Source organism: Bos taurus, chromosome 22 (assembly GCF_002263795.3).
Source record: "Bos taurus isolate L1 Dominette 01449 registration number 42190680 breed Hereford chromosome 22, ARS-UCD2.0, whole genome shotgun sequence".
NCBI classification, from domain to species: domain Eukaryota; kingdom Metazoa; phylum Chordata; class Mammalia; order Artiodactyla; family Bovidae; genus Bos; species Bos taurus.
The window spans coordinates 52,954,304-52,978,759 of NC_037349.1; the positions used below are offsets into that span (position 1 = coordinate 52,954,304).

General features: G+C 48.4%; 1 protein-coding gene across 1 annotated transcript in view; it reads left to right on the forward strand.

Moving 5' to 3' along the window:
- Nucleotides 1–24,456, forward strand: part of LTF (lactotransferrin) — a 33,394-nt gene that overhangs the window by 1,072 nt on the left and 7,866 nt on the right. The window contains 12 exon segments of the mRNA NM_180998.2: nucleotides 2,852–3,015; nucleotides 5,991–6,099; nucleotides 6,395–6,577; nucleotides 7,194–7,341; nucleotides 8,285–8,340; nucleotides 13,680–13,858; nucleotides 14,286–14,460; nucleotides 14,986–15,140; nucleotides 17,097–17,187; nucleotides 19,414–19,461; nucleotides 20,085–20,240; nucleotides 22,149–22,290. Coding sequence (NP_851341.1) covers nucleotides 2,852–3,015; nucleotides 5,991–6,099; nucleotides 6,395–6,577; nucleotides 7,194–7,341; nucleotides 8,285–8,340; nucleotides 13,680–13,858; nucleotides 14,286–14,460; nucleotides 14,986–15,140; nucleotides 17,097–17,187; nucleotides 19,414–19,461; nucleotides 20,085–20,240; nucleotides 22,149–22,290 — 1,606 coding nt within the window.

The following is a 24,456-nucleotide window of genomic DNA, read 5'->3' on the forward strand; positions in this document are numbered from 1 at the left end:
GCGGTGAGACGGGGTGTGTGCAGGGCTCAAGTGAAAGCCCAGGTGTCACCCTCTGCAGCCTGTCCCGCCAGCAGCTCAGTGCAGCCTCCTTCTGTCCTCCGGCATCTACTCCGGGCTGGGAGCTTCCTGGATGAAAAGAGGTGTTTGGAGGATAACTGTGCGCTTTTGCTCCCTAACCTGTCCCTCTTTTCTGGTCCTCTTCTCCAGTTTCCCTCCCATGTTGCTGTTCAGTCACTCAGTCATGTCTAACTCTCTGCAATCCCATGGACTGCAGCATGCCAGGCATCCCCTGTCCTTTGGTATCTCCCGGAGTTGGCCCAAACTCATGTCCATTGAGTCGGTGATGCCATCCAACCATCTCATCCTCCCCAGGGCTGTGGATTATTTCTCTCTTCTCTAAGGCAGGACTGGACCTGGCCAGGACCACCAGCTCACGACTACCCTTCCTTCTGCTCCCTGACCCGTGGCCTGCTGGGCCCATAGCACAGGGTCGGGGCCACCTAGGAGAGGCCGGAGGGGCAGGAAGCCTTGCTTTCTTAGAAGTGGTCATGGGCTGTGGTCTGGGATCTGGCTCAGAGTTGCATCACTGGGTTCCATTCTCACTTGAATCTTTGGTTGTCTTGACCCCCACTGAGGTCTGCAGTTTAAATCCTGCTGTCCATGGGATGGTGGCCAACGTCCCAAAGTATCACTGAATCCCTTGTCCTACCCAGTGGAAGGACCGGCCACTGGCCTAGGGGGTTCCTGCCCTGCTCCCCATGGGTGTCGTGGCAGGAAGAGGCTGGGTGGGCCGAGAAGAGTAACTCCACCCCAGCCCCTGCCTTTGAGAGACGGGCACTGTGTGTCCACACAGAAGGAATCTGAGCACATGTCCTTTCAGGAGGGTGCCATCCAGACTCAAGTGGGCAGCATGTGAGTGACTGAGACAGATCAGGGGCGGGGCTGGGGATACAGGGCCAGGATACAGGCCTCTTGTGAAAGAGACACACAGCTTCAGAGCTGGCTGCTGGGAGCTGTGGAGGGGAGGAGCAGAGCGCTGCGTTCTGCACCCAGCGCTGGTGTTTGGGGGGCTGGGGGCGGTGCGTCTCAGAAAACCTCTCAGTGGTGCTTTAGTTCCCTGGTTCACCCCTCCCAAGGGAGCACACAAGCTCGTCCCCCGGTTCCCTATTCCTGCCCCTGCTCATGCCTTCCCTCCAGCTTGACACACGGTCTTCGTTTTGCTCTCTCCCTTCACCCCCATCTTGTGACCCCCCCCAACTCCCGATTTCTGCTGTGTTCTCCCTCCTTGACGCTTTTCTGCCTGGTTTCCAGGTTTCAGCCCACCTGTCCCTGCCCTCCTGTGAGTCGCCGCTCCACAGCTTCTGAACAAGACCTTCTAGGACCAGCACAGGAGGCTTTCCATGACCTGCCCCCAAACCCTTTACCATCTCCACGGCACCCCGTCTCTACCCAGTCAGCTTACATAGGCAGGGCGCTTGGTGTCTGAGTGCCTAGGTTCAAATCCTGGATCCAGACTTATTAGTTGTGAAGCCTTGGGCAAGCCATAAGTTAAAGCCACAATTTTCTCACCTAGGAAATGTGGATATCAGCAAAACTCAATGAAAAGGGATTGGGTGGATCGAGGGGGAACAGAACACATGAAGGGCTGAGGAAAGACCTGGCACAGATTGGCCTTGCAACCTCTCTGTGCACGTGGCCCATTGCGCCCACTTCTTGGATTGCCTCCCCGCCCCAATTACTGGCTCAGGTCATGGGGACATCACACCTGGCTTGGCACTTGTTCTCTTCTAGGGCATTCATCATACTTGGTTGCATCCCTGGGGGCTTTTTGCCTCTTCCCATGAGACGGCTGCTGCCATCTGCTTGCACGCTCCTCTGCATATCACCCAGTGCCATGTATACAGAGGGCATCCAGGAAACCCTGCTATATCCCAGTGGCTAAATTGGATAGTGCTGATTCTCACTTCAGGACAGATCCAGGAAGGCTTCCTAGGGTAGATTACACCCCTAGAAATTTCCCTGGGATGGTGGCAGAGAGCTGAATGCAGCCTCCTTCCCCACCAAATCACATCCAAAAGGGGAGTGGCTTTTGCAACCAAGAGGCTTTTTTTTTTTGGTAGCAGTTTTACTGATGTATATTTTACTTATCATAAAATTCACCTCATCAAAGTACACAATTCAGCGGTTTTTAGTAACTTTACCAAGTGGTACAACCATCGTGGTAAATCAATTTAAGAACATTTCCATCCCTCCTTGAGAGTCCTCTTTTCGGTGCAGTGGTGAATGGTGTAACTCAGGCACACTGACCCATTTGGTACAACACCTACGGCAGCTCAGCTCCCGACAAGGGGTGGGGTGTGTTTTCCTTCATTCCCTTGGCATCCTCTGGGGAGATGTCTGAAGCCTCAACAACCTAGAGGGACCTGGATTCCAGGCTGGATGTTGCCACTGCTGAGCAGACTGTCACTCAGCCACCCTCGAGAGTCAGCTTCCGCACCAGAAAGACAGACGCAATACTTTCTCTCTGCCTACCTCCTAGGTTCCAGGGGATCAAAGCAGGTGGAAGAACTCCCTTAGCTGATGCAAGGGAGCATTGCTGGCTTTTTGTCGGGGGTAGGAAGTATGTCAGTCAGAGGAGGGAAACGATTCCAGAGGCTCTGATCATGTCCTCAAACAGCCCTCTGGCCAGCATGGAGTGGTCATTAGGCTAGCGAAACACCTCCATCAGAGGAGAGTGGCCTGACTCAGCCACAGAATGGAGAGGGAAGGGGAGGGCCCCTGCTTGAGAGGGCAAGGCCGTCTCTTCCACGGACAGTGATAGAGCCCTCACTCTTTGGCCTCTTTCTCCCAGGACTGTGTCTGGCTGCCCCGAGGAAAAACGTTCGATGGTGTACCATCTCCCAACCTGAGTGGTTCAAATGCCGCCGATGGCAGTGGAGGATGAAGAAGCTGGGTGCTCCCTCTATCACCTGTGTGAGGAGGGCCTTTGCCTTGGAATGTATCCGGGCCATCGCGGTGAGTCCAGGCCGTAGGCTGGGTGGGACCAGACTGAAAGGGAAGGGATCCAAGTGCCATGGAAAATGTGCTCGCCCTGCCCCCCTCTGCTCTTCTTCCCGAGCGCCTGTAAGTTGGGAGCTGTCCTCTCTCCTAGGACACAGCGTTATTTTGGAAGCAGACATTGCCATTCTAACATTTGAAAACCATCTGTAGGGAAACTGGCATCACCACACAAATTGAGAATAATGACGGTGCAACGATGGTGGCTCAGATGGTAAAGAATCCACCTGCAATGCAGGACACCTGGGTTCGATCCCTGGGTTGGGAAGATCCCCTGGAGAAGGAAATGGCAATGCACTCCAGAATTCTTGCCTGGAGAATCCCATGGACAGAGGAGCCTGGTGGGCTACAGTCCATGTTGTTGCAAAGAGTCGGGCACGACTGAGTGACTAACCCACCACCACCACACAACGATGTCACAGGAGCAGTTGTATTGGGTGAATATGTAACACTGGCAAAAGTCAAGGTGACTCTAAAAGAAAGTCTCCAGAGAGATTACCTCTGAACTTGCAGAGGAAACAGCCCAGCCCATCATAGTCAGCACATTACACGCTGGGGCACGGCCTGCCAGGCCACACTGGAAAGACACTTGTCTAAGACGTTAGCAGAGAGAGAAAGGAAAGGCAGTCATGACTTGTGGATAACTTCAGATTCCTTTTGTTTTTTTCAGATGTAAAATCTATTGCCATCATTTTTATTTATTTGTTTGACAAGTATGTTGTGTGTCTGCCGTGTGGCATGGTAATGTGTATGTGATTTTAGCACAAAGTAGGTAATGTGTGTAAAGTTCCCATTAATATCTAGGGTTATTGGAACAGGTGCTGCTGCTGCTGCCAAGTCGCTTCAGTAGTGTCCGACTCTGTGCGACCGCATAGACGGCAGCCCACCAGGCTCCCCCGTCCCTTGGATTCTCCAGGCACGAACACTGGAGTGGGTTGCCATTCCTTCTCCATATTGGAACAGTACTTAAGGGAAAAATCTAGTTTGAATAATGTTTTAGACTGTTATTTTACCACCAGCATTTCCTGATGGCTTAAAATGCAGATTCGTAGGCCCTATTCGAACTTGTTCCATATCTGTGAATAAGACGTCAAAATCTGCCTTTTTAATAAGAGCTCCCTTTGAAATCAGTACTACATACCACAGACTTCCCTGGTGATTCTGTGGTAAGGAATCCATCTACCAATGCAGAAGATGTGGATTCAATTGCTGGGTCAGGAAGATCCCCTGGAGAAGGAAATACTCAAGTATTCTTGCCTGGGAAATCCCACGGGCAGAGGAGCCTGGTGGGCTCCAGTCGATGGGGTCGGAAAGAGTTGGACACGACTGAGCGACTATACAACAACAACTACATACCATACACCAAAATAGAGATAGACTAAATGCTTAAAAATGTGTATTATTGAAAACTAGAGAGGTAGATTCATTAGCAGAACTGCGGAGGGAAGAGAAGTCTCAGCTTTTAAAAAAGCAATGAACTAAATGACGAAGTAAAATGCATGATTAAAAATTTTAATTTATAGCCATTAAAAACACTTAAGCAAAACATTTGACAGCATTGTAAAGCAATTATCTTCCAATTAAAAAAATTTAGAAAGCACTGGAGTGAATACGCACCAGCTCTGACAAGTGACAGTATTCTATAAAGAACTAATTCAACTGATAAGAAATGTAAGATCACATAAGAAAAACAATATGGGGAGATGGAGGTAGTATTAATAAAAATACTATGAAATGTTCCCCGTAATAATCAAGAGACATACAAATCTAAGCAATTTGTTAGCCCTTGAATTTTCTAAGTGATAGCACTTAATAAAATGAAAGCCTCTCACACTGGTGGTTCTATAGTGAGACTGGTCCTCACGGTAGGTGGCATTTCAAATTGGAAAGGAATGGCCTGGAAAGCAGGATGGCAATGATAGCTAAGGCCTTGAAGACAAAATGCCCATTGTCCGGATGATCCTGCCCTCAGATGCCGATCCCAAGGCACCAGGTCATCAGAAGGGAAAAAATCTAAGAGGACAAAGCTGTCCATGCAAGTGTAATTTTAACAGCAAAAAGTTAGAAGGAGCCCAAGTGGTGAACATTGGAGGGAATGTTTCAAATTTAGCTTAATAAATTATGAAAGAGCCACATTATGATAAAATATCATGAAGTCAATACAATCAATAAAGCTGCTACAGGAGAAAATGTAGGCAGTTTTAGATGAATAAAGCAGTTTGGAAAATATTATTTCTACCAGGCTGCAAATATGAGAAATAAGTAAGCATAGGTGAAGTAATATGCCAAAGAGGATGAACATGGTTTATGATGATGATAACTTTAAGATATATTAATGGTTGAAATTTGTATTCAGTAAAAACAATAACTTAAATATAGAGGAAAAACAGGGGGGAAGCATCTGGAACTTTTTGTTTTTACTGAACTTTTAATTTTGTATTGGAATATAGATGATTGACAATGTTGAGGTAGTTTCTGGGGAACAGCAAAGGGACTCAGCCATACATATACAGGTGTCCACTCTCCCCCAAAATGCTCCCACCCCGGCTGCTGTATAACATTGGGCAGACTTCCCTGTGCTGCACAGTAGGTCCTTGTTGGTTATCTGCTTAAGATACAGTAGTGTGTCCATGTCCATCCCCCAAATTTATAATATAAAAGACGGTAAAGGATGCCATCGCGGAGTGATCTGAGGCATGTCTTGTGAAAAAGTGGCCACCTGGTGACCTCAGGAGTTACAGCAAAGGGGCTGGAGCTCATTACCCAGAGGGGCTCTGGGCTCATACCACCTCTCATGGCAACTGAGTGGGACGTGACTGGAAGCTGACCCTCTGGAAGATCCTTCCAGCCATGGAGCCTTCTGACATCCTGAGGTTCACTTGCCTGGCTTAGGGTAGGTTTTCTCCTGAAGCTGGTCTGGCCTGTGTTTTCAGGAGAAAAAGGCGGATGCTGTGACCCTGGATGGTGGCATGGTGTTTGAGGCGGGCCGGGACCCCTACAAACTGCGGCCAGTAGCAGCAGAGATCTATGGGACGAAAGAGTGTGAGTTCTCCCTGGGGACCCAGAAGTTGAGGTGGCCTGGACCTGGGCCCTGGGCTCTGTGGGGTCAGAGTGGACAAGGCACAGAGCTGAGGTCTCAGACAGTGTCACATGTCCAGGGAATGATGTCCCTGGGCTCTTTGGGCTGGTCACCAACCCACTGGGGAAGCAGAGGAGGCGCTGGGCTGCAGTGACCAGATGGAATTCCCCTCCCACTAGGGGCTCATTCAGGGAGGGCTGTTTCTCTCTCTCTCTGGTTCACGCTAAGAGCTCTCTATTGTCTCTGCCTTTTCTGCAGCTCCCCAAACCCACTATTATGCTGTGGCCGTCGTGAAGAAGGGCAGCAACTTTCAGCTGGACCAGCTGCAAGGCCGGAAGTCCTGCCATACGGGCCTTGGCAGGTCCGCTGGGTGGATCATCCCTATGGGAATCCTTCGCCCGTACTTGAGCTGGACAGAGTCACTCGAGCCCCTCCAGGGAGGTAAGACACGTCGGGGTTCTGGTGATCCCAGGCTGGGGTCTCTACTCCGGTGTCACTTTCACAAGCCACTTCGGGGTGTCCCAGGTGAGCATGTGGGGTGAATCCAAGGCAGGGGTCAGGTTAGCTGCTGTGAAGCCTGTGGGGATGGGGTCTTCTGTATCAGGAGCCCTGGGAGTTGGTAGCTGAGTCTGCTGCTGCTGCTAAGTCGCTTCAGTCATGTCCGACTCTGTGCGACCCCATAGATGGCTTCCTACCAGGCTCCTCTGTCCCTGGGATTCTCCAGGCAAGAATGCTGGAGTGGGTTGCCATTTCCTTCTCCAATGCATGAAAGTGAAAAGTGAAAGTGAAGTTGCTCAGTCACATCCGACTCTTAGCCACCCCATGGACTGCAGCCTACCAGGCTCCTCCATTCATGGGATTTTCCAGGCAAGAGTACTGGAGTGGGGGGCCGTTGCCTTCTCCAGGTAGCTGAGTCTAGTTTCAGCCACTGTACATCTTCTGAGCTCCTGGCTTTGCAAAGGCTATCAGGTGGGGGTGGAGGGGAGGGAACACTGGGGGTGCCACTGGCTGTGGTCTGGTGAGGTCACACCCTGGTTTATTTCTCTCTGTTCAACAGCTGTGGCTAAATTCTTCTCTGCCAGCTGTGTTCCCTGCATTGATAGACAAGCATACCCCAACCTGTGTCAACTGTGCAAGGGGGAGGGGGAGAACCAGTGTGCCTGCTCCTCCCGGGAACCATACTTCGGTTATTCTGGTGCCTTCAAGTAAGTGAGACTGTCCTCTTCTCCCCAGCGGCCCACGTGTCCTTGGGCTAGGAGGCCCTTTCTCTGGGCCCAAATAGAGCTCAGTGAGCTAGTGGGGACCATGGAGGAGGTCCAGTTCTCCTGTGCAGAGAAACTGAGTCTGAAAAAGGTGCGGGCTCTGTCCAGTGCACGATCTCCTCCAGTCCCCTAGCCCCCCGCAGGGCCACCTCACCTCTGCACCAGCCCAGCAAACAGTTACCTCGTCAGCGTCCCCTCATGTCTCCCCAGAGATCCCTGAATCTGGCTTTGTCCCTCTGCGGTCCTGGGCTCCTCCTGCTGACAGGTGTCCCCTCCCTAACTACCGAGGGACTGAAGGAGTCTTGTCATGAGCAGACCGGCCCCAGACCCCTGGCCAGGCAGCCGGACAGCCTGGTCCCTCTCCCTGGGAGGTAGTGATCTCTGCCTCACTGGGGAGCTCTCTCCTTCGCCCCAGCCTCGCACTGAAGCTGATGTTTCTCCTTTTACCCCATCTGCCTCTCGGACTCAGGCATTTTGTGTGTGGGGGGGAGGCGTCCCCGATTCTCTGCTGCTCAGGGCACGTTTACCACTTAGCCCTGGGAGGGGAAAAAACCACGTGGCCGCATGTACTGCTTTTACCCTCTGGTGCAGAGGCTTGGAAACTCTTTTACAGAGAAAGACAAAGTTTTGCCCTCTCAATCAACCCTTAAAGGGGAAAGTGGGGGGTCTCTAGCCAGCATCCTCTGGTTCTTTCTTCCTCAGAATCCATCTGCAGGTGGCTTCTGATGCCTTCCCAGTGGGGGCCCCAGAGCCTCAGAGACCTGTCCTCTGCAGGTCAGGAGCCCACAGAAGACAAGCCCCAGGGCCCCTTTCCACAGGCAGGCTCGAGGAACAAGCCAGGCTGGCTGCTCTGTGCTGACCCTTCTGGTGCTTTCTCATCCCACAGGTGTCTGCAGGACGGGGCTGGAGACGTGGCTTTTGTTAAAGAGACGACAGTGTTTGGTAAGGGGAGGAGAGAAGCCACGGGTACTGCCTCCTTTGCTTTGCTTTCCTTTCATTTCATTGTAAATCCAAGTAGTGAGCTAATTTGACTCCTCACTTCCTGGCACACGATTATCAAAGCTCTCTGTAGAGCACAGCTCTTATTTTTATGTGACTTTATATTTTAAGCAATCAGTTTTCTTTGAAACTCCCGTGCCCGCTATCTTTCTCTTCTGCATCAAAGACGCCCATGTCAAGGTATCTGACACATGTCCTCCGAGACAGATGTAGTCTTGCAAAGTGTATGGGGCTGATCTGTGTTTCTGGATTCTAAGCTCACAGAAGTTTTATTGATCGTTATTGATGATGACGTGATCAAGGTTTCCCGCTCAGCATTCTGTTTTAGAGATTTACGTGTTGTTGTGCTGTACTTGTCTGGTTCAGTGGTTCTAACACTGAGACGTGCTCTGTGGAGAGCACACAACACATTTATTATCCACGGTCGTAAAGCGGTAGATACGTCAGTGTTGGTTTATCTTGCATTTCTCTGGCATCTGGTGAGTTTGATCATCTCAGTATATTTGCTGGTAGTTTGGGCTTCCCTTTCTTCCTTTTTCACCTTTGACTATCTTTCTATTGATTTTCATGCCTGTTTCTTCATGATTTTGATTCAAGCTGAGGCATTCCTCCTCTCTAGGTAACCCGCCATGGTTGGTTCTAGACTTTAGGAAAATCTCTTCTCAGTAAAAAAAAAAAAAAAAATCTGTCAGTAACAGGTTTCTTGAACAGAAGTCCTTGATATTGATAAAGTCAAATTGGTCACTTTTGCCCTGCTGGCATATGTTTTGGGGTCTTTTATTTATTTATTTTTTAATCCAATAGCATTGACTTTTATTCATTCATGTTAAGTCACCTGAAATGGTATCTGTTGCATTTAAATGCTCATTAATGTAAATGGCTGAACAAATCCATTTTAATGGATATTCAATCCATTAAAAAAACTCAATATCCCACATAAAGTCACTTCAACATAGCCTCATGACAACTCCCACACCAAAACAGTACTTTATTTTGTAAATTTTGACCCATTATTACTCCCATGTTATGGTCTTTTCAGCTGTCAAGCAAACAAAGTGAAGAAAAAATTTAGTTAGATGGGGGTTGCACCTGGAAAATAAATTTCTTAAACTCCATATACATGTTTCAAATCTGCTGGGTCCCAAGTCCATCTATGAACTCCCAGGCTGCCAGTATCATATGCAGCATACTAAAGCTACGCTATCTGAATAGCTTATTAATTCTGCATATATCAGGTCAACCGATGTGTCAACCTGTAACAGACTGCGCACTTTTAACTGAACATGGCAAAATATTCACTCTCTTGAACTTTACATCATCTTTGATATCAAACAATGAGGCAAATCCTAACAGTATATACAAAAAACAACTTTGCGTTTACAAAAGATTGTTTCCCATACTGATTAATCCAGGCAGCTAACTCATTGGTTTATGCAACTTTATTGAAGAAAAATAAATCAATTACTAGCAGAGCTATTAGTTGATCACTCATCCATGATGTTATTTTCCATCCAAATCATAAAGATTTTCTACAATACAATTTATAGACTCCCCTCCCTAACACATCCTTGTCTGTTCATATGTACCCTACCTAGGAAATTAGGTAGGGATTCCACTTCAGCATTCTCTCCCTTTATAGTGAGACCATTTTCCTTACAATACTGACTGTACAAAATTCTACCTTTTTCCTACTGCTGTGTGGAGCCGTTTATACATAAAACTTGTTTATAATCATGGATTCTGAGCTATTTTGTATCACTCAGTTCAGTTCAGTTCAGTCGCTCAGTCGTGTCCGACTCTTTGCGACCCCATGAACCACAGCACACCAGGCCTCCCTGCCCAAACTCATGTCCATTGAGTTGGCGACGCGATCCAGCCATCTCATCCTCTGTTGTCCCCTTCTCCTCCTGCCCCTAATCCCTCCCAGTATCAGGGTCTTTTCCAATGAGTCAACTCTTCGCATGAAGTGGCCAAAGTATTGGAGTTTCAGCTTCAGCATCAGTCCTTCCAATGAACACCCAGGACTAATCTCCTTTAGGATGGACTGGTTGGATCTCCCTGCTGTCCAAGGGACTCTCACGAGTCTTCTCTAACACTGAAGTTCAAAAGCATCAATTCTTTGGCGCTCAGCTTTCTTAACAGTCCAACTCTCACATCCATACATGACCACTGGAAAAACCGTAGCCTTGACTAGATGGACCTTTGTTGGCAAAATAACGTCTCTGCTTTTTATTATGCTATCTAGGTTGGTCATAACTTTCCTTCCAAGGAGTAAGCGTCTTTTAATTTCATGGCTGCAATCACCATCTGCAGTGATTTTGGAGCCCAGAAAAATAAAGTCTGACACTGTTTCCCCATCTATTTGCCATGAAGTGATGGGACCAGATGCCATGATCTTCGTTTTCTGAATGTTGAGCTTTAAGCCACCTTTTTCACTCTCCACTTTCACTTTCATCAAGAGGCTTTTGAGTTCCTCTTCACTTTCTGCCATAAGGGTGGTGTCATCTGCATATCTGAGGTTATTGATATTTCTCCCAGCAATCTTGATTCCAGCTTGTGTCTCTTCCAGCCCAGCATTTCTCATGATGTATTCTGAATATAAGTTAAATAAACAGGGTGACAATATACAGCCTTGACGTACTCCTTTTCCTATTTGGAATCAGTCTGTTTTTCCATGTCCAGTTCTAACTCTTACTTCCTGACCTGCATACAGATTTTTCAAGAGGCAGGTCAAGTGGTCTGATATTCCCATCTCTTTCAGAATTTTCCAGTTTATTGTGATCCACACAAAGGCTTTGGCATAGTCAATAAAGCAGAAATAGATGTTTTTCTGGAATTCTCTTGCTTTTTGATGATCCATTGGATGTTGACAATTTGATCTCTGGTTCCCCTGCCTTTTCTAAAACCAGCTTGGGAAGTTCACGGTTCACGTATTGCTGAAGGCTGGCTTGGAGAATTTTGAACATTACTTTACTAGCGTGTGAGATGAGTGCAATTGTGTGGTAGTTTAAGCATTCTTTGGCATTGCCTTTCTTTGGGATTGGAATGAAAACTGACCTTTTCCAGTCCTGTGGCCACTGCTGAGTCTTCCAAATTTGCTGGCATATTGAGTGCAGCACTTTCACAGCATCATCTTTCAGGATTTGGAATAGCTCAACTGGAATTCCATCACCTCCACTAGCTTTGTTCGTAGTGATGCTCCTAAGGCCCACTGGACTTCACACTCCTTTGTATCACTGGTCTATTTGTATTTTTCTGCTTTTATTCTTCTGGTTTGTAGTGATTCTTAATAGCTTATGGAGGTGGAAGTGGGAGGGAGAGAAAGAAAGAGAACCATCCCCAAACAGTTTGCTATTTATTTTCTAAGTAAGATTTTCGAATTATTTTCTTGATTGTTTAAAACATCATACTTTAAGTAGAATTGTATTGAATTTAAATTGATCCATGAAAAACTGATTTATTTATGTCAAATTTTCTATTCCCTAAATCATAATAAATCTCTCCCTTTTGATCCCATCTCTTTTTAGGTTTTTTAATAGAATTTATAGAACTTAACCTTTTTCTCTTAGTCTCCTGCATTGTTTGTTATTGTCTTACTTTGGCTGTGCAGAAAGGCTCATGGGATCTCAGTTACCTAACTAGGGATTGAACCCAGGCCACCACAGTGAAAGCAATGAATCCTAACTACTAGACCATCAGGGAGCTCCCTCCTGAATTTTTTTTTTTTTTCCTGCATTGTTTAATGAAACTAATTGCAGTCACTCAGTCGTGTCTGACTCTTTGTGACGCTATAGACTGTAGGCCGCCGGGCTCCTCTGTCTATGGGATCTCCAGACAAGAATACTGGAGTGGGTTGCCATTTCCTACTCCTGTGGATCTTCCTGACTCAGGGATTGAACCCAGGTCTCCTGTATCTCCTGCATTGGCAGGCGCATTCTTTACCACTGAGCCACCCGAGAAGTCAATGAGGCCAATTACCTGCTATTTAATGATTTTACTTGCTATTATAGTATATTATATTCTGTATTAGTTTCTGCTCTGTTGTTGCTAATGCGGGTAACACTTGATTTTTGTAGTGTTGCCTAGCTGGACTTTCTTGTTAGTTCTATTAGTTTTTTCTTGGTTTCACTGGCTTTTCTATGTAGGTGATTACATCATTTTTCAATGATTAAAATTTGTCTTTTTCCCTCCAGTGTTTATATCTCTCACTTCTTTAGTAAATTGTGAAATACAGGTCGTCTGGTATTGTGTTGGCAATGTGACAACTGACATCTTTGCCTTGGTCCTGATTTTGAAGTGACTTTAAATTTTCTTCTTTTAGTATGATTTTGCTGTAGATATTTTGATAACTAGCCTTTATCAAGTGTAATACCTTTGCCAAGTTCTCTATATTACTGGTTTTCCAAAACTGAAAAAAAAAAAGCACAAATAAATGTTGAACATATAAGTGCTTTTCTCTGTAGCTATTAAGATGATCTCATTGTTTTCCTTTAATCCATTCTTGTCATGAATGTCTTTAGCTTCTTTGGCATTCAGTCATTCTTTTGCGAATGGAATAAACTGATAAATGTAAGAGTCTGACCTATTAGTTTAAACATGTTCTGTTATATTGAGTTAGCTAATTATTTTAGATTTTTATGTTCATAAGTAAAATAGGTCTGTAATTATTCCCTCCTGTACTTCTTTCTCTGATTTTGAGATCCAAATTATACTAAGCTCATAAAACAGCTTGGGTTGGTTTCCATTACTTAATGTATTCTGATGCAATTTACATGTGATATAGATCAACAGTTCCGAATCGGGATGGACTCACTCATACTGTCTTTCCCCCTTTTTTGGATACACCCTAGTGTTGAGAAATGATTCAACTGTATTTTTTGCTTTAAAATTTTTACCATTTTTATTCTTTCTAGAGATGTGGGTTAAGGCAGCAGTCTCTGGGTTGTTTCCATCCTGCGTCCCTTTGTAGGTGGGGTTGTCATGCAAACAGACAGGTCTGGTTCAGCCTCCTTGGCTTGCCAGGCAAGAGGTGCAACAATCCCAGAGCCTGTATGATCCAATTAGAGGAACATGGGCTTGCCCTTAAGGCTTCCTGGGCACTGTCTTTACTTTTCTGCATGTTCTGGAGCAATCCACTGCCCTTCTGACCCCCAGTTTTGTCAACTGTATAAGATGTCTCCTCCAGCTCAAATTCTATGGGGAGAGGAGGGCCATGGCTCATGGCTACTGACTGGGGTCTGCTCATCTGGACCCTCCTCTCCTCCACCTCTCCCTTCCCCCAGAGAACTTGCCAGAGAAGGCTGACAGGGACCAGTATGAGCTTCTCTGCCTGAACAACAGTCGGGCGCCAGTGGATGCGTTCAAGGAGTGCCACCTGGCCCAGGTCCCTTCTCATGCTGTCGTGGCCCGAAGTGTGGATGGCAAGGAAGACTTGATCTGGAAGCTTCTCAGCAAGGCGCAGGTACCCCACCCTCAGTACCCCCACCCGCTTGGGTCTGGTGGTGGGGAGGTTTCCTTCCTTCCTTCCCTAACTTCCTGCCACTCTGGAATATTCAGTGGCCTGCCTGTCTAGGCTGTACTCCATACAGCTGAAGCAATGACGCCTCCTCTAGCATGACCCACTGGCGGTGTCTCCCGAGCTGGAACAGAAGTAGGTGGAGGGTGATGCAATATTGTCAAGACTCTAAGGTGCTCAGACCCCAGCAACTTCATAAAGACAAAGCCATGACTGAGCTATGTCTCAGGGAGGCCGTGAGATCCTCTACAGGAGGAGGTCAACCCAGGTTCCTGCTCTCAGAATCATCCCGGAGTTGCAGATACTCTGTTTCAACCTGGTGTTTCAGTTTCTTGTCTACCACTGACATCATAATTCTCTTTCCCTTAATTAGGAGAAATTTGGAAAAAACAAGTCTCGGAGCTTCCAGCTCTTTGGCTCTCCACCCGGCCAGAGGGACCTGCTGTTCAAAGACTCTGCTCTTGGGTTTTTGAGGATCCCCTCGAAGGTAGATTCGGCGCTGTACCTGGGCTCCCGCTACTTGACCACCTTGAAGAACCTCAGGGAAAGTGAGTGAGGGCCAGGCCCGCCCTAAGGGCAGGCCGGTGTGGGTGGTGAGCCTTGGCTGAGGCCGTCGGGGAGCACCTCCCCACCCTCCACCCCTGCCCGCTACGGGCAGCTTGGCCCTGCTCTGCAGTCGTCCCTTGGTCACTTTCCAGCCCCTGGAGGTCTTCACCATGGTAGGTGGGACGCGAATGTGAGCGTCTTCTGTGGACCAAATTGGGTGACCGGTGTCTCCAAAGGAGCACGTCGCCTGCTGATAACGCTGCGCAGGACCCCGTGTGCGGCGGGTTGCCCAGCCCTGGTAGAGCAGTCAGTTTGCCTCTGGGGAAGTGAGAGGTATGAAGACACCCCGAGAGAGCCAGGGCCCTTCTGGGATGAATCCAGAGCCCTGGGCCCTGAACTTGGCCACGATACCACCCTGGGCCAGCTCAGCTGTGGCTCTTCCTCTGCTGGAGGCTTCAGGCGGACTCGGGGTGAACGGGGAGGCTGCACTGTTGTTACAGCCTGTTGACCGCTGTGTCCCCGGGCAGCTGCGGAGGAGGTGAAGGCGCGGTACACCAGGGTCGTGTGGTGTGCCGTGGGACCTGAGGAGCAGAAGAAGTGCCAGCAGTGGAGCCAGCAGAGCGGCCAGAACGTGACCTGTGCCACGGCGTCCACCACTGACGACTGCATCGTCCTGGTGCTGGTAGGGGGCCTGCTGCCGGCCTGCAAGCCGTGCGGGTGGGGGGCACAGGTCACCGCATCTGGTTGGAGGGGAGCAGGGGCTCAGTGGTGCTCCGCCCCCAGGGGGGCAGGGGCTGCTCGTGCTGCCTGCCCAGAGTGGGGACAGACAGAGCTTTCTGTCCTCCAGAGTGTCTACTGTGGACTTCCCACTCTTCTGATCTTAAGAACAACTCACAATGAATGCAGGTAATCTGGAAAATTTAGAAAGATGTGATGTAAAACCAAACAGCAATGGAGCCTCACACGGGGCTACCACAGTTGAGTGCGTGTTAGTCACTCAGTCATGTCTGACCCCTTGTGGCCCCATGGACTGTAGCCCTCCTCTTCCCATGGAATTCTCCAGGCAAGAATACCGGAGTGGGTTGCCATGCCCTTCTCCAGGGGATCTTCCCGAACCAGGGCTTGAATCCGAGTCTCACATTGCAGACAGATTGTTTACCATCTGAGCCAGCAGGAAAGCACCTAGCACATAGTTAAGAGTTTCACTAATTCCTCACCCTAGGACTCATCAATTCATCTCAGTTTAGCCTCAGAACAGTGGTAGATTGTTCCGCTTATGTTGTTTTGAGTCCTTTTCACTTAACAGTATATCTTGGCTATTTTCCCATGTGACATATGCTTTGCAAACACTTTAAAAAATTATTTCAGTGACTGTTCTTGCCTGGAGAATCCCAGGGACAGGGGAGCCTGTTGGGCTGCCGTCTATGGGGTTGCACAGAGTCGAACATGACTGAAGTGACTTAGCAGCCAGTACTCTTGCCTGGAAAATTCCATGGATGGAGGAGCCTGGTGGGCTGCAGTCCATGGGGTCGCTAAGAGTCGGACATGACTGAGCGACTTCACTTTCACTTTTCACTTTCCTGCATTGGAGAAGGAAATGGCAACCCACTCCAGTGTTCTTGTCTGGAGAATCCCAGGGACAGCAGAGCCTGGTGGGCTGCCGTCTATGGGGTCGCACGGAGTTGGACACGACTGAAGTGACTTAGCAGCAGTAGCAGTAGTGAAGAGTGCAGGAAGGCCTGTAGGGGGCCTTGGTTTGATCACTGTTTGGGGAAGATCCCATGTGCTGCATGGTGGGGCCAAAAAAAAAAAATATTTCAGAATATCTTGTATATGGATGTGGTACAATTTAGTCATGACCCTATTCTTCTTTGTCCTCTTATTTTGATGTTATCAATAACCCTGTGCTGTGCAGCCTTGAATAGAAATCTTCATCCACATCTCTAATTACCTTCAATACAGTTGTAAAAAAGTTTTCAGTCAAAGAGGGAGTTTCACAGTCTTGCTGAATCCATGTTCCAGTGCTGGAGTGAGGGCTTGCTCATTCTGATGGTGAGCGAATTTAATTGGTTCTGTTCACTTGCTGAATACTTTGAGTGTAGTGCTAATGAGTGGAGACCAGACAAGACCAACCATTCCCACCTGTGTCCTCAGTGAGGGAGGCTGGTGCAGGAGTACATCCCAACAGTGCTCCAAGTACAGAAGGAGTTTTTGTTCCGAGTCCGGGGGTAAAGAATCCACCTGCCAATGCAGGAGACGTGGGTTCAATCCCTGGGTCAAGAAGATCCCCTTGGAGGAGGAAATGGCAACCCCCTCCAGTATCCTTGCCTGGAGATCCCATACACAGAGGAGCCTGTGGGCTACAGTCCATGGGGTCGCAAAGAGTCGTTCACGTCTTAGTGACTCCACAGCAGCCACGACCGGGCCGCCTGTTCCCGGTCTTTGCAGTGGGAGTGACGGCGTGAAAGGCGTGCACGGCCGGTACAGAAGTAATGGTGCACGTGGCGTTGCCTCGGGCTGCTCACATCAATCCTGCTGCTTCACTGGGCACCTGACGTCCGTTCTCTTAGAGCTGTAAAGACAGGCAGGGTGGGAAATAGCCTCACCGTGGTGCTGAAGATATGCTTTGTCTTGGCAGAAAGGGGAAGCAGATGCCCTGAACTTGGATGGAGGATATATCTACACTGCGGGCAAGTGTGGCCTGGTGCCTGTCCTGGCAGAGAACCGGAGTAAGTGGAGAAGAGTACCCCCTGGCTTATTCCCTCTGGGCTTCGAGGGTGGGGTGGAGAGCAGTAACCCCACTCGGTGGGTCATGCGGAGACATTAAAATGGACAGATAGGTTCAAACAGGAGAATCAGGAGAAAGAATAGATGAAAGTGGCTGTGTTACCCATATGGCCTAATGTGGTGAGAACTGACAGATGCTCCTCTGTCAGATTGATTTCCTCTTTTTGATCTTTGAAAAGATTTTAGTAAGTTATAATATACATACTGAAAAGTGCACCTAAGTGTACAACTCAAGAACATTTCACACACTGGTGCATCTCCAAGCTCTAGTGCCCACAGTGAGATACAGCAGGTTCCACAAGTCCTCTTGCGTCCACCAGCCCTCTTACCCCAGCAAGGGTAACGACTCCTGACGTCAAATGGCACAAATCGGCTCTGCCCATCTTTGAGCTTGATGTAAAAGGAGTTGCACAGCAGGTACCTTTTAAAAAGTCTTTTGCTCAGCATTATATCTCGTTTTGCAGTATTCTGTTGTGACTCCGCTGCAGTTACTTATTTATTCTACTGTGGGGAAGCATTTGGGTAATTTCCAATGGTTGGCTGCCGTGGATAGAGTTGCTGTGAACATCTGGATCCTTGTCTTTTGGTGAACACATACATGCATTTCTGTTGCATGGAACTGCTGGGATGGTCTGTTTGGATTTGATTCTGGACTGCTGAGATTTAAAAGTTTGTGATTTCTCAGGTGGAGAAAGACAGATACCTTCTGATGTCACTCCTATGTGGGATAGTTAAAAACTAAGTGAATAAACCAAATCAAGCAAAAACAAATACACAGATTCCAGGAACAGAGTGGTGGATAAGAAAACAGGGCAAGAGATGTGGGGGAGAGGGAAATGGGTAATGGGGGTAGGTGATGGATGGAAACTAAAGTTTTGGTGGTGAGCAACTGCAGGTAAGGGGCTTCCCCAGTGGCGCAGTGATAAAGAATACGCCTGCCGATGCGAGAGAGTCAAGAGACATGGGCTCGATCCCTGGGTTAGGAAGATCCCCTGAAGGAGGAAATGACAACCCACTCCAGTATTCTTGCCTGGGAAATTTCATGGACAGAGGAGCCTGGGGGGCTATAGTCCATGGGTCACAAAAAGTACACACACACACAATAGGTATAGTACTCATAAAACTTACATGATGTTATAAACCAGTTACAAAATGTTTTTCCAATAAAGCAACACCTACATTCAAATTATCCATCACATGAAGTGGGGGTGATGAGACTTCCCAAGGAGAAGCCGATTCCGGCGTCCGAAGGCATGGATGGAGAGTGCTGCAAGGATGTGAACAATTCCACTTTATCCTTCGCCTCTCCACAGGGAACCAGAGGAGGCCAGGTGCCCCCCACCTCCGACCGGTGGGGATTAGGTAGGAGTCCTTTGGTTGCAAATAACACCAAGCAGTTGCCAAGTGGCTTAAACAAAAAAAGATAGTCGATTGAACTGTCCAGACGTTCGTTTCAGCAGTTCCACCCCTGGGTACATCCCCAGACACGTGTGAAGATGTCAATGACCACAATGGCTCCTGAGAGCCACAACTCAGCTCAGTGAGTTCCATACGACAGTAAGGCGCTTCGAACTTAAAGTCACAGTATTGGGGCAAATGTCGTATGATGTCTCTTCCATGTGGCGTCTAAAATATGGCATAAATGAACCTATCTACAAACAGAAAGAGACTCACAGACATGCTGAGCACACTGGTAGCCAAGGCGGGTGGGAGCAGGGAGAGGCACAGACTGGGAGTTCGGGCTTGGTAGATGCAAACTGTTACTTTTAGAACGGATAAACGGCAAGGCCCTGCTGTACAGTACAGGAAACTGTGTCTGGTTTCCTGGATAAACCATAATGGAAGCAAATATAAAAAGACAAATGTGTATATGTGTTTAACTGAGTCACTTTGCCATACGGCAAAGATCGACACGACACTGTCAATCAACTACACGTCAGTTTAAAAAAAGAACTTAAAAACACAGCGTTGGGTTGAACTGAAAACAAAAACCAGAAAAGGAAGAAACACAGTGAAGTCTATTCTACAATGCCATTTATTTATGTTGAAAACAAACGTATACAAAGCCATGCCAATATGCATTTTTCAATATGTGGGTACCTTTGGAAAATAAATGAACACACTAAACGATGTGTTTAATGACATTTTGCTTCTCTTTATTCTTTCAGAATCCTCCAAACACAGTAGCCTAGATTGTGTGCTGAGACCAACGGAAGGTGAGTTCAGGGTCAAGGGTACATTCTTGTCCCTGGAGGAGGAGAGGTTGGGAACTTAAAAAAAAAAAACTCACAGAGATGCAGCCATAGAAGCTGTGAGTTCTTTTGCAGATGCCAGTCATTCAGAGATGAGAGTGCTGGGATTCACGTTCACATGGACCCTCACACATGGCAGAGAAATCTTAGAGTTCCTCACTGTGTCCTGAGCACGGGGAGGAGGGGTGGCCCATCCCCATCTCGTACGGATGAGGAAGCAGAGCCCTAGATCTCACTCATAGCCATGGATAATACTGTGCAGATCCTGGCCGGAGCCAGGGTCCCTTGTGCTAAATCCCATGCCCTGTTCACCAGCCAGCCCACCACCCTCCAGAGCTGGTGCCTCCTCGGCTTCGGTAGAGAGTGACACTTGCCGGCAGCAGAGTCTACCAGGCTTGAGCTACCAGGAGGGGAGCTGCACCCCACTTAAGCTTAAGCTGTGTTGGTCTATTTGACACTGACCAGTCATCTGGGGGGATCGTTGCCTAGCGATGCTTCTTAACCTTTGTGGGCCTAGGTTGCACTCTGTGCAATAGAGTCCATGGACCAGGCCCTGGGAGGTTGACTTGCTCTTCCGTTTGTCCAAGGGTACCTTGCCGTGGCAGTTGTCAAGAAAGCAAATGAGGGGCTCACATGGAATTCTCTGAAAGACAAGAAGTCGTGCCACACCGCCGTGGACAGGACTGCAGGCTGGAACATCCCCATGGGCCTGATCGTCAACCAGACAGGCTCCTGCGCATTTGGTAGGAGTCCTGAGGCAGTCGTGGGGGTAGGCTGGGGTCCCCTGAGAAAGTCAGGGCAGGGAGGGGCGGGGATTTGCAGGCTGGCTGCGGCCCACAGGCCTCGTTTGGTGTAAGCGGTCCCCTGTGGCTGCCTCCTTCAGTTTCTTCATACAACCTGCCCCACACCCCGTGCACCCCACACGGAGGCACAAAGCTGCAGTGTCCGTCTGCCTCTCTGCACGCTAAGAATGGATGCAGGTACTGAGAAGTCCAGAAGTCTTTTTTTTTTTTTTTCCCACCTCCTGGAGCTCCAGATCTAAATTCCTCCCAGGCGCTGGCTCCCTACTTTGGGAAAAGCCACCTGCCTTCCTCATAAAAGGTGTCTTCTGCTACTACACAGAACTGACTTACAGAGGAAACCCAGTAAGACCTCCAGACTTCTGCCTCAGCCTCCCCGCTCCTGCCCTCCCCACTGCACACCGTGCTCATGCCTCACACAGGAGCCACACCCTACCTGCCCCGGGCCTGGTGATGGGGAGGTGTGTGCTCTGTTCTCGTTGTGGCCACGTCCTGGGCAGGCCTCTTCTCCGGTGGGGCCCTGCTGCATTCTGAACGGGTCTTTGCGATCCCGCCTTGGCAGGCTTTCATGTGGCTCTGCTCCTCCCCAGGAGTGCACGCTGGTGTGGCTCTTTCTGACCCCACAGCTGCCTCCAAGCTGTGGGGAGGCTGCCAGGACCACAGAGGGACACTCCCAGCATCTCCTGAGCTTGGAACATGGTGTGGCTTTTCCAGTGGCAGGGAATGCGCAAGTCAGATAAGGGGCGCTGTTTGCTCACTGGGGCAGGGCTTCCTTGTCGCTTTTATTTCCTCTCTCTTTAACCTGTTTTAATCCATGTTAACTCCTTGTTGTTGTTCAGTCGCTAAGTGGTGTCCAACTCTGAGACCCCATTAACTGTAGCCCGCCAGGCTCCTCTGTCCATGGGATTTCTCTAGGCAAGAATATTGGAGTGGGTTGCCATTTCCTTCTTGGGGAATCTTCCTGACCCAGGGATCGGGCCTGAGTCTCCTGCATTGGCAGGTGGATTGTTTACCACCAGAGAAGCCCCCACTAACTTCTTAATGTGGGCTAAATCGCATGATGAGTTGGTCCAGATTCAGTTCAGCTGCAAGGGCAGAGAACCCCCAGTAGAAGTGAATAGAGGCTTATTTCTCTCTCACGTGAGTGAAGCCCAAAGGTGGCTTGTCCAGAGCTGACAGGACAGCAACATGGTATCAGGGACCTGGCTTTCAAATATCTGGCTGTTTTGACACGTATGTGACTTCCATGCTCAAGGTCACTCACGGCTCATGTCACATTTGGCGGTCCAGCCCGCACTTCTGCTTTCCACATACAGAATGAAGGAAGGGAAGGAGAAGGGGCAGAACATGTGTGCCAACTGTCTTTTGAAATGTTAGGACACTGGCCCCCAATACTCCCGCTCATATTTCAGGAGTGAGTGCCTGGCCACATGGCTTACTGGCTGCAGTTTGATAAGACTTATCTCTGTTTTACTGGGTACCAGGTGCCCTGGTAAAAAGCAGGGTTCCTATTACTGAGGAAAAGGGGAGAGCACAACCTGAACATTTTGCAGCTTCTGATACAATGGCCATGGAGTTCATCAGGCTGAGTCCCCTGCTCTAGGCTGCGAGGATGGAACCCTTTGTACAGTCATAGACCCTCTTCTCCAGCCCCAGTCAGGTTGCCTATAGTCTCAAGTTTTGCTGAATCCTGTTGGTGCACAGGTTGGTGGTAACTTGTTACTATGTGTTATAATGACTGTGTTCTGTCTGCCTTGGTCAGACCAAGCCACATCTGTCACCTGTTAGGCAGAGACCACTTAATCTTAACACAGGTAGGAAGAGCTGGCTCCCCATGTTTCTTCTCTGCAGATGAATTCTTTAGTCAGAGCTGTGCCCCTGGGGCTGACCCGAAATCCAGACTCTGTGCCTTGTGTGCTGGCGATGACCAGGGCCTGGACAAGTGTGTGCCCAACTCTAAGGAGAAGTACTATGGCTATACCGGGGCTTTCAGGTGAGTGCTGTGGCCAGGCTTCATCAGGACAGGGCCCTGGCCCTCAGCCTCCAGGATCTTGGCACATCACATTTCATTTTTTTTTTCCTCTTTGTAAAATATATTTCCTTTATTTTGAATTGGAGGATGACTGCTTAACAATGTTGTGTTGGCTTCTGCCATAGAAAATCAGCCGTAAGTACCAGAAGTATACGCACATGGCCTCCCTCGCTGCCCCCTGCCCCCTGGAACACCGCTGTATATCGCTGAGCACCAAGTTGAGCTCCCTGCCTGGTACAGCGACTCTCTGTTTCACACGTGGTGATGTTTACATTTCAGAGCTTCTCTCTCAGTTCGTCCCACCCTCTCCTTCACCCTGCTGTGCCCGCAAGTCTTTGGCACTGCATTGCTAAGGGGCCCGATGTGGTCTGTCGGGGGCAGCCTGGGGATCAGCTGATGGGCGGGCTGGGGAGGGCTCCTCCCACAACACCCACCATCAGACTGACCCCGGGGCTGTCTGACCTCAGCTCTGCTGGACCCCTTCCTGTGTCCTGGAACCAAGGTTGATCTCAGTGGACCTCAGTGGCATGTTCAGAATCAGAGAGGGAGAGGTTGAGGTATAAGTCCTTTCGGGAACTCAGTTTTATGGGGAAGATTCTCTTTCCCGTAGGCGCCACCTTCTCCCGCAGCCTAGGTAGTTATGTCTCACGTTTTTCTGCTCTCTTTGATTTTGGCCTTAGAAATGGCAGAGAGAGAGAGTGTTGCAGAGTTATTCTCCAAGGCAATGGCACCCCACTCCAGTACTCCTGCCTGGAAAATCCCATGGATGGAGGAGCCTGGTGGGCTGCAGTCCATGGGGTCGCTAAGAGTCAGGCATGACTGAGTGACTTCACTTTCACTTTTCACTTTCATGCATTGGAGAAGGAAATGGCAACCCACTCCAATGTTCTTGCCTGGAGAATCCCAGGGACGGGGGAGCCTGTTGGGCTGCTGTCTATGGGGTCGCACAGAGTCAGACACGACTGAAGCGACTTAGCAGCAGTGAAAAATAAACCAAAAGTGTTCTCAGAAATCACAAATTATAAACACTTAGTGAATTACAGTATCTTTTCACAGCCCTCGTTTTTTCAATCCCATTCATGCAGTTGTTACTTCTGAGTGATACCATTAGGGGTTTGAAGGGCAGAGTTCTCCCCTATCCGTTATTTTTTCTCTTTTCGCCAGGAATATATTTCACCACTAGGTGGCGTCATGTACCTGAGAAACACTGCTCAAACTGGTCTTGGAATTTTTTTTAACGTAAACTCAGTAGCCCTCACTCCAGTGATGGGATGATATAAAAGTAGCTTTTGTTATACTCTGAGTGACTTATTAAATATTTCATGAATGTACAAAAAATTTTAAGGGGCTAGGTTTTTGCACATGGAAGAGTTGTGATGTGATTCCACTCAGAAATACTGAACAGACAACTTGTCTGATAAAAAACCATGAGGTTTTCCTTTTCAAACCTATGTAAGGCACTATTTCACTGAAAACACATACACTTTAGAATTCCTATTTATACTAGAAGGAAATGCTTTGTCTTTTGCTCAACTCGAAAGTTGGAACTGGAAGTTCTGTTCATCTCTCTGTTTCTAACATCCTCATATATTGCTGGTTCTCAATTTTTAAATGCCAGCCATTTTCTGCTGACTTTTTATTATGAAAGAAGAAAACCTAGCCTCTGTTACTGCTCCTGTGCCTCTTCCACTCGTAACCACAGGCTTCACCTCCTTTTAGTATCCAACAAGAGTATGAAGTATTTGCTGCTGCTAAGTCACTTCAGTTGTGTCCGACACTGTGCGACCCCATAGATGGCAGCCCACCAGGCTCCCCCGTCCCTGGGATTCTCCAGGCAAGAACATGGAGTGGGTTGCCATTTCCTTCTCCAATGCATGAAAGGGAAAAGTGAAAGTGAAGTCGCTCAGTCGTGTCCGACTCTTAGCGACCCCATGGACTGCAGCCCACCAGGCTCCTCCATCCATGGGATTTTCCAGGCAAGAGTACTGGAGTGGGGTGCCATTGCCTTCTCCGTATTTAGGGTTTACTTTATTATGAATATGCAAATATTAGTCTCATATTAAATATGTGATATAATATGATTATATTTCCCTTACTGTACAAAGTTTTAGTTTACTCTGGAGTTGA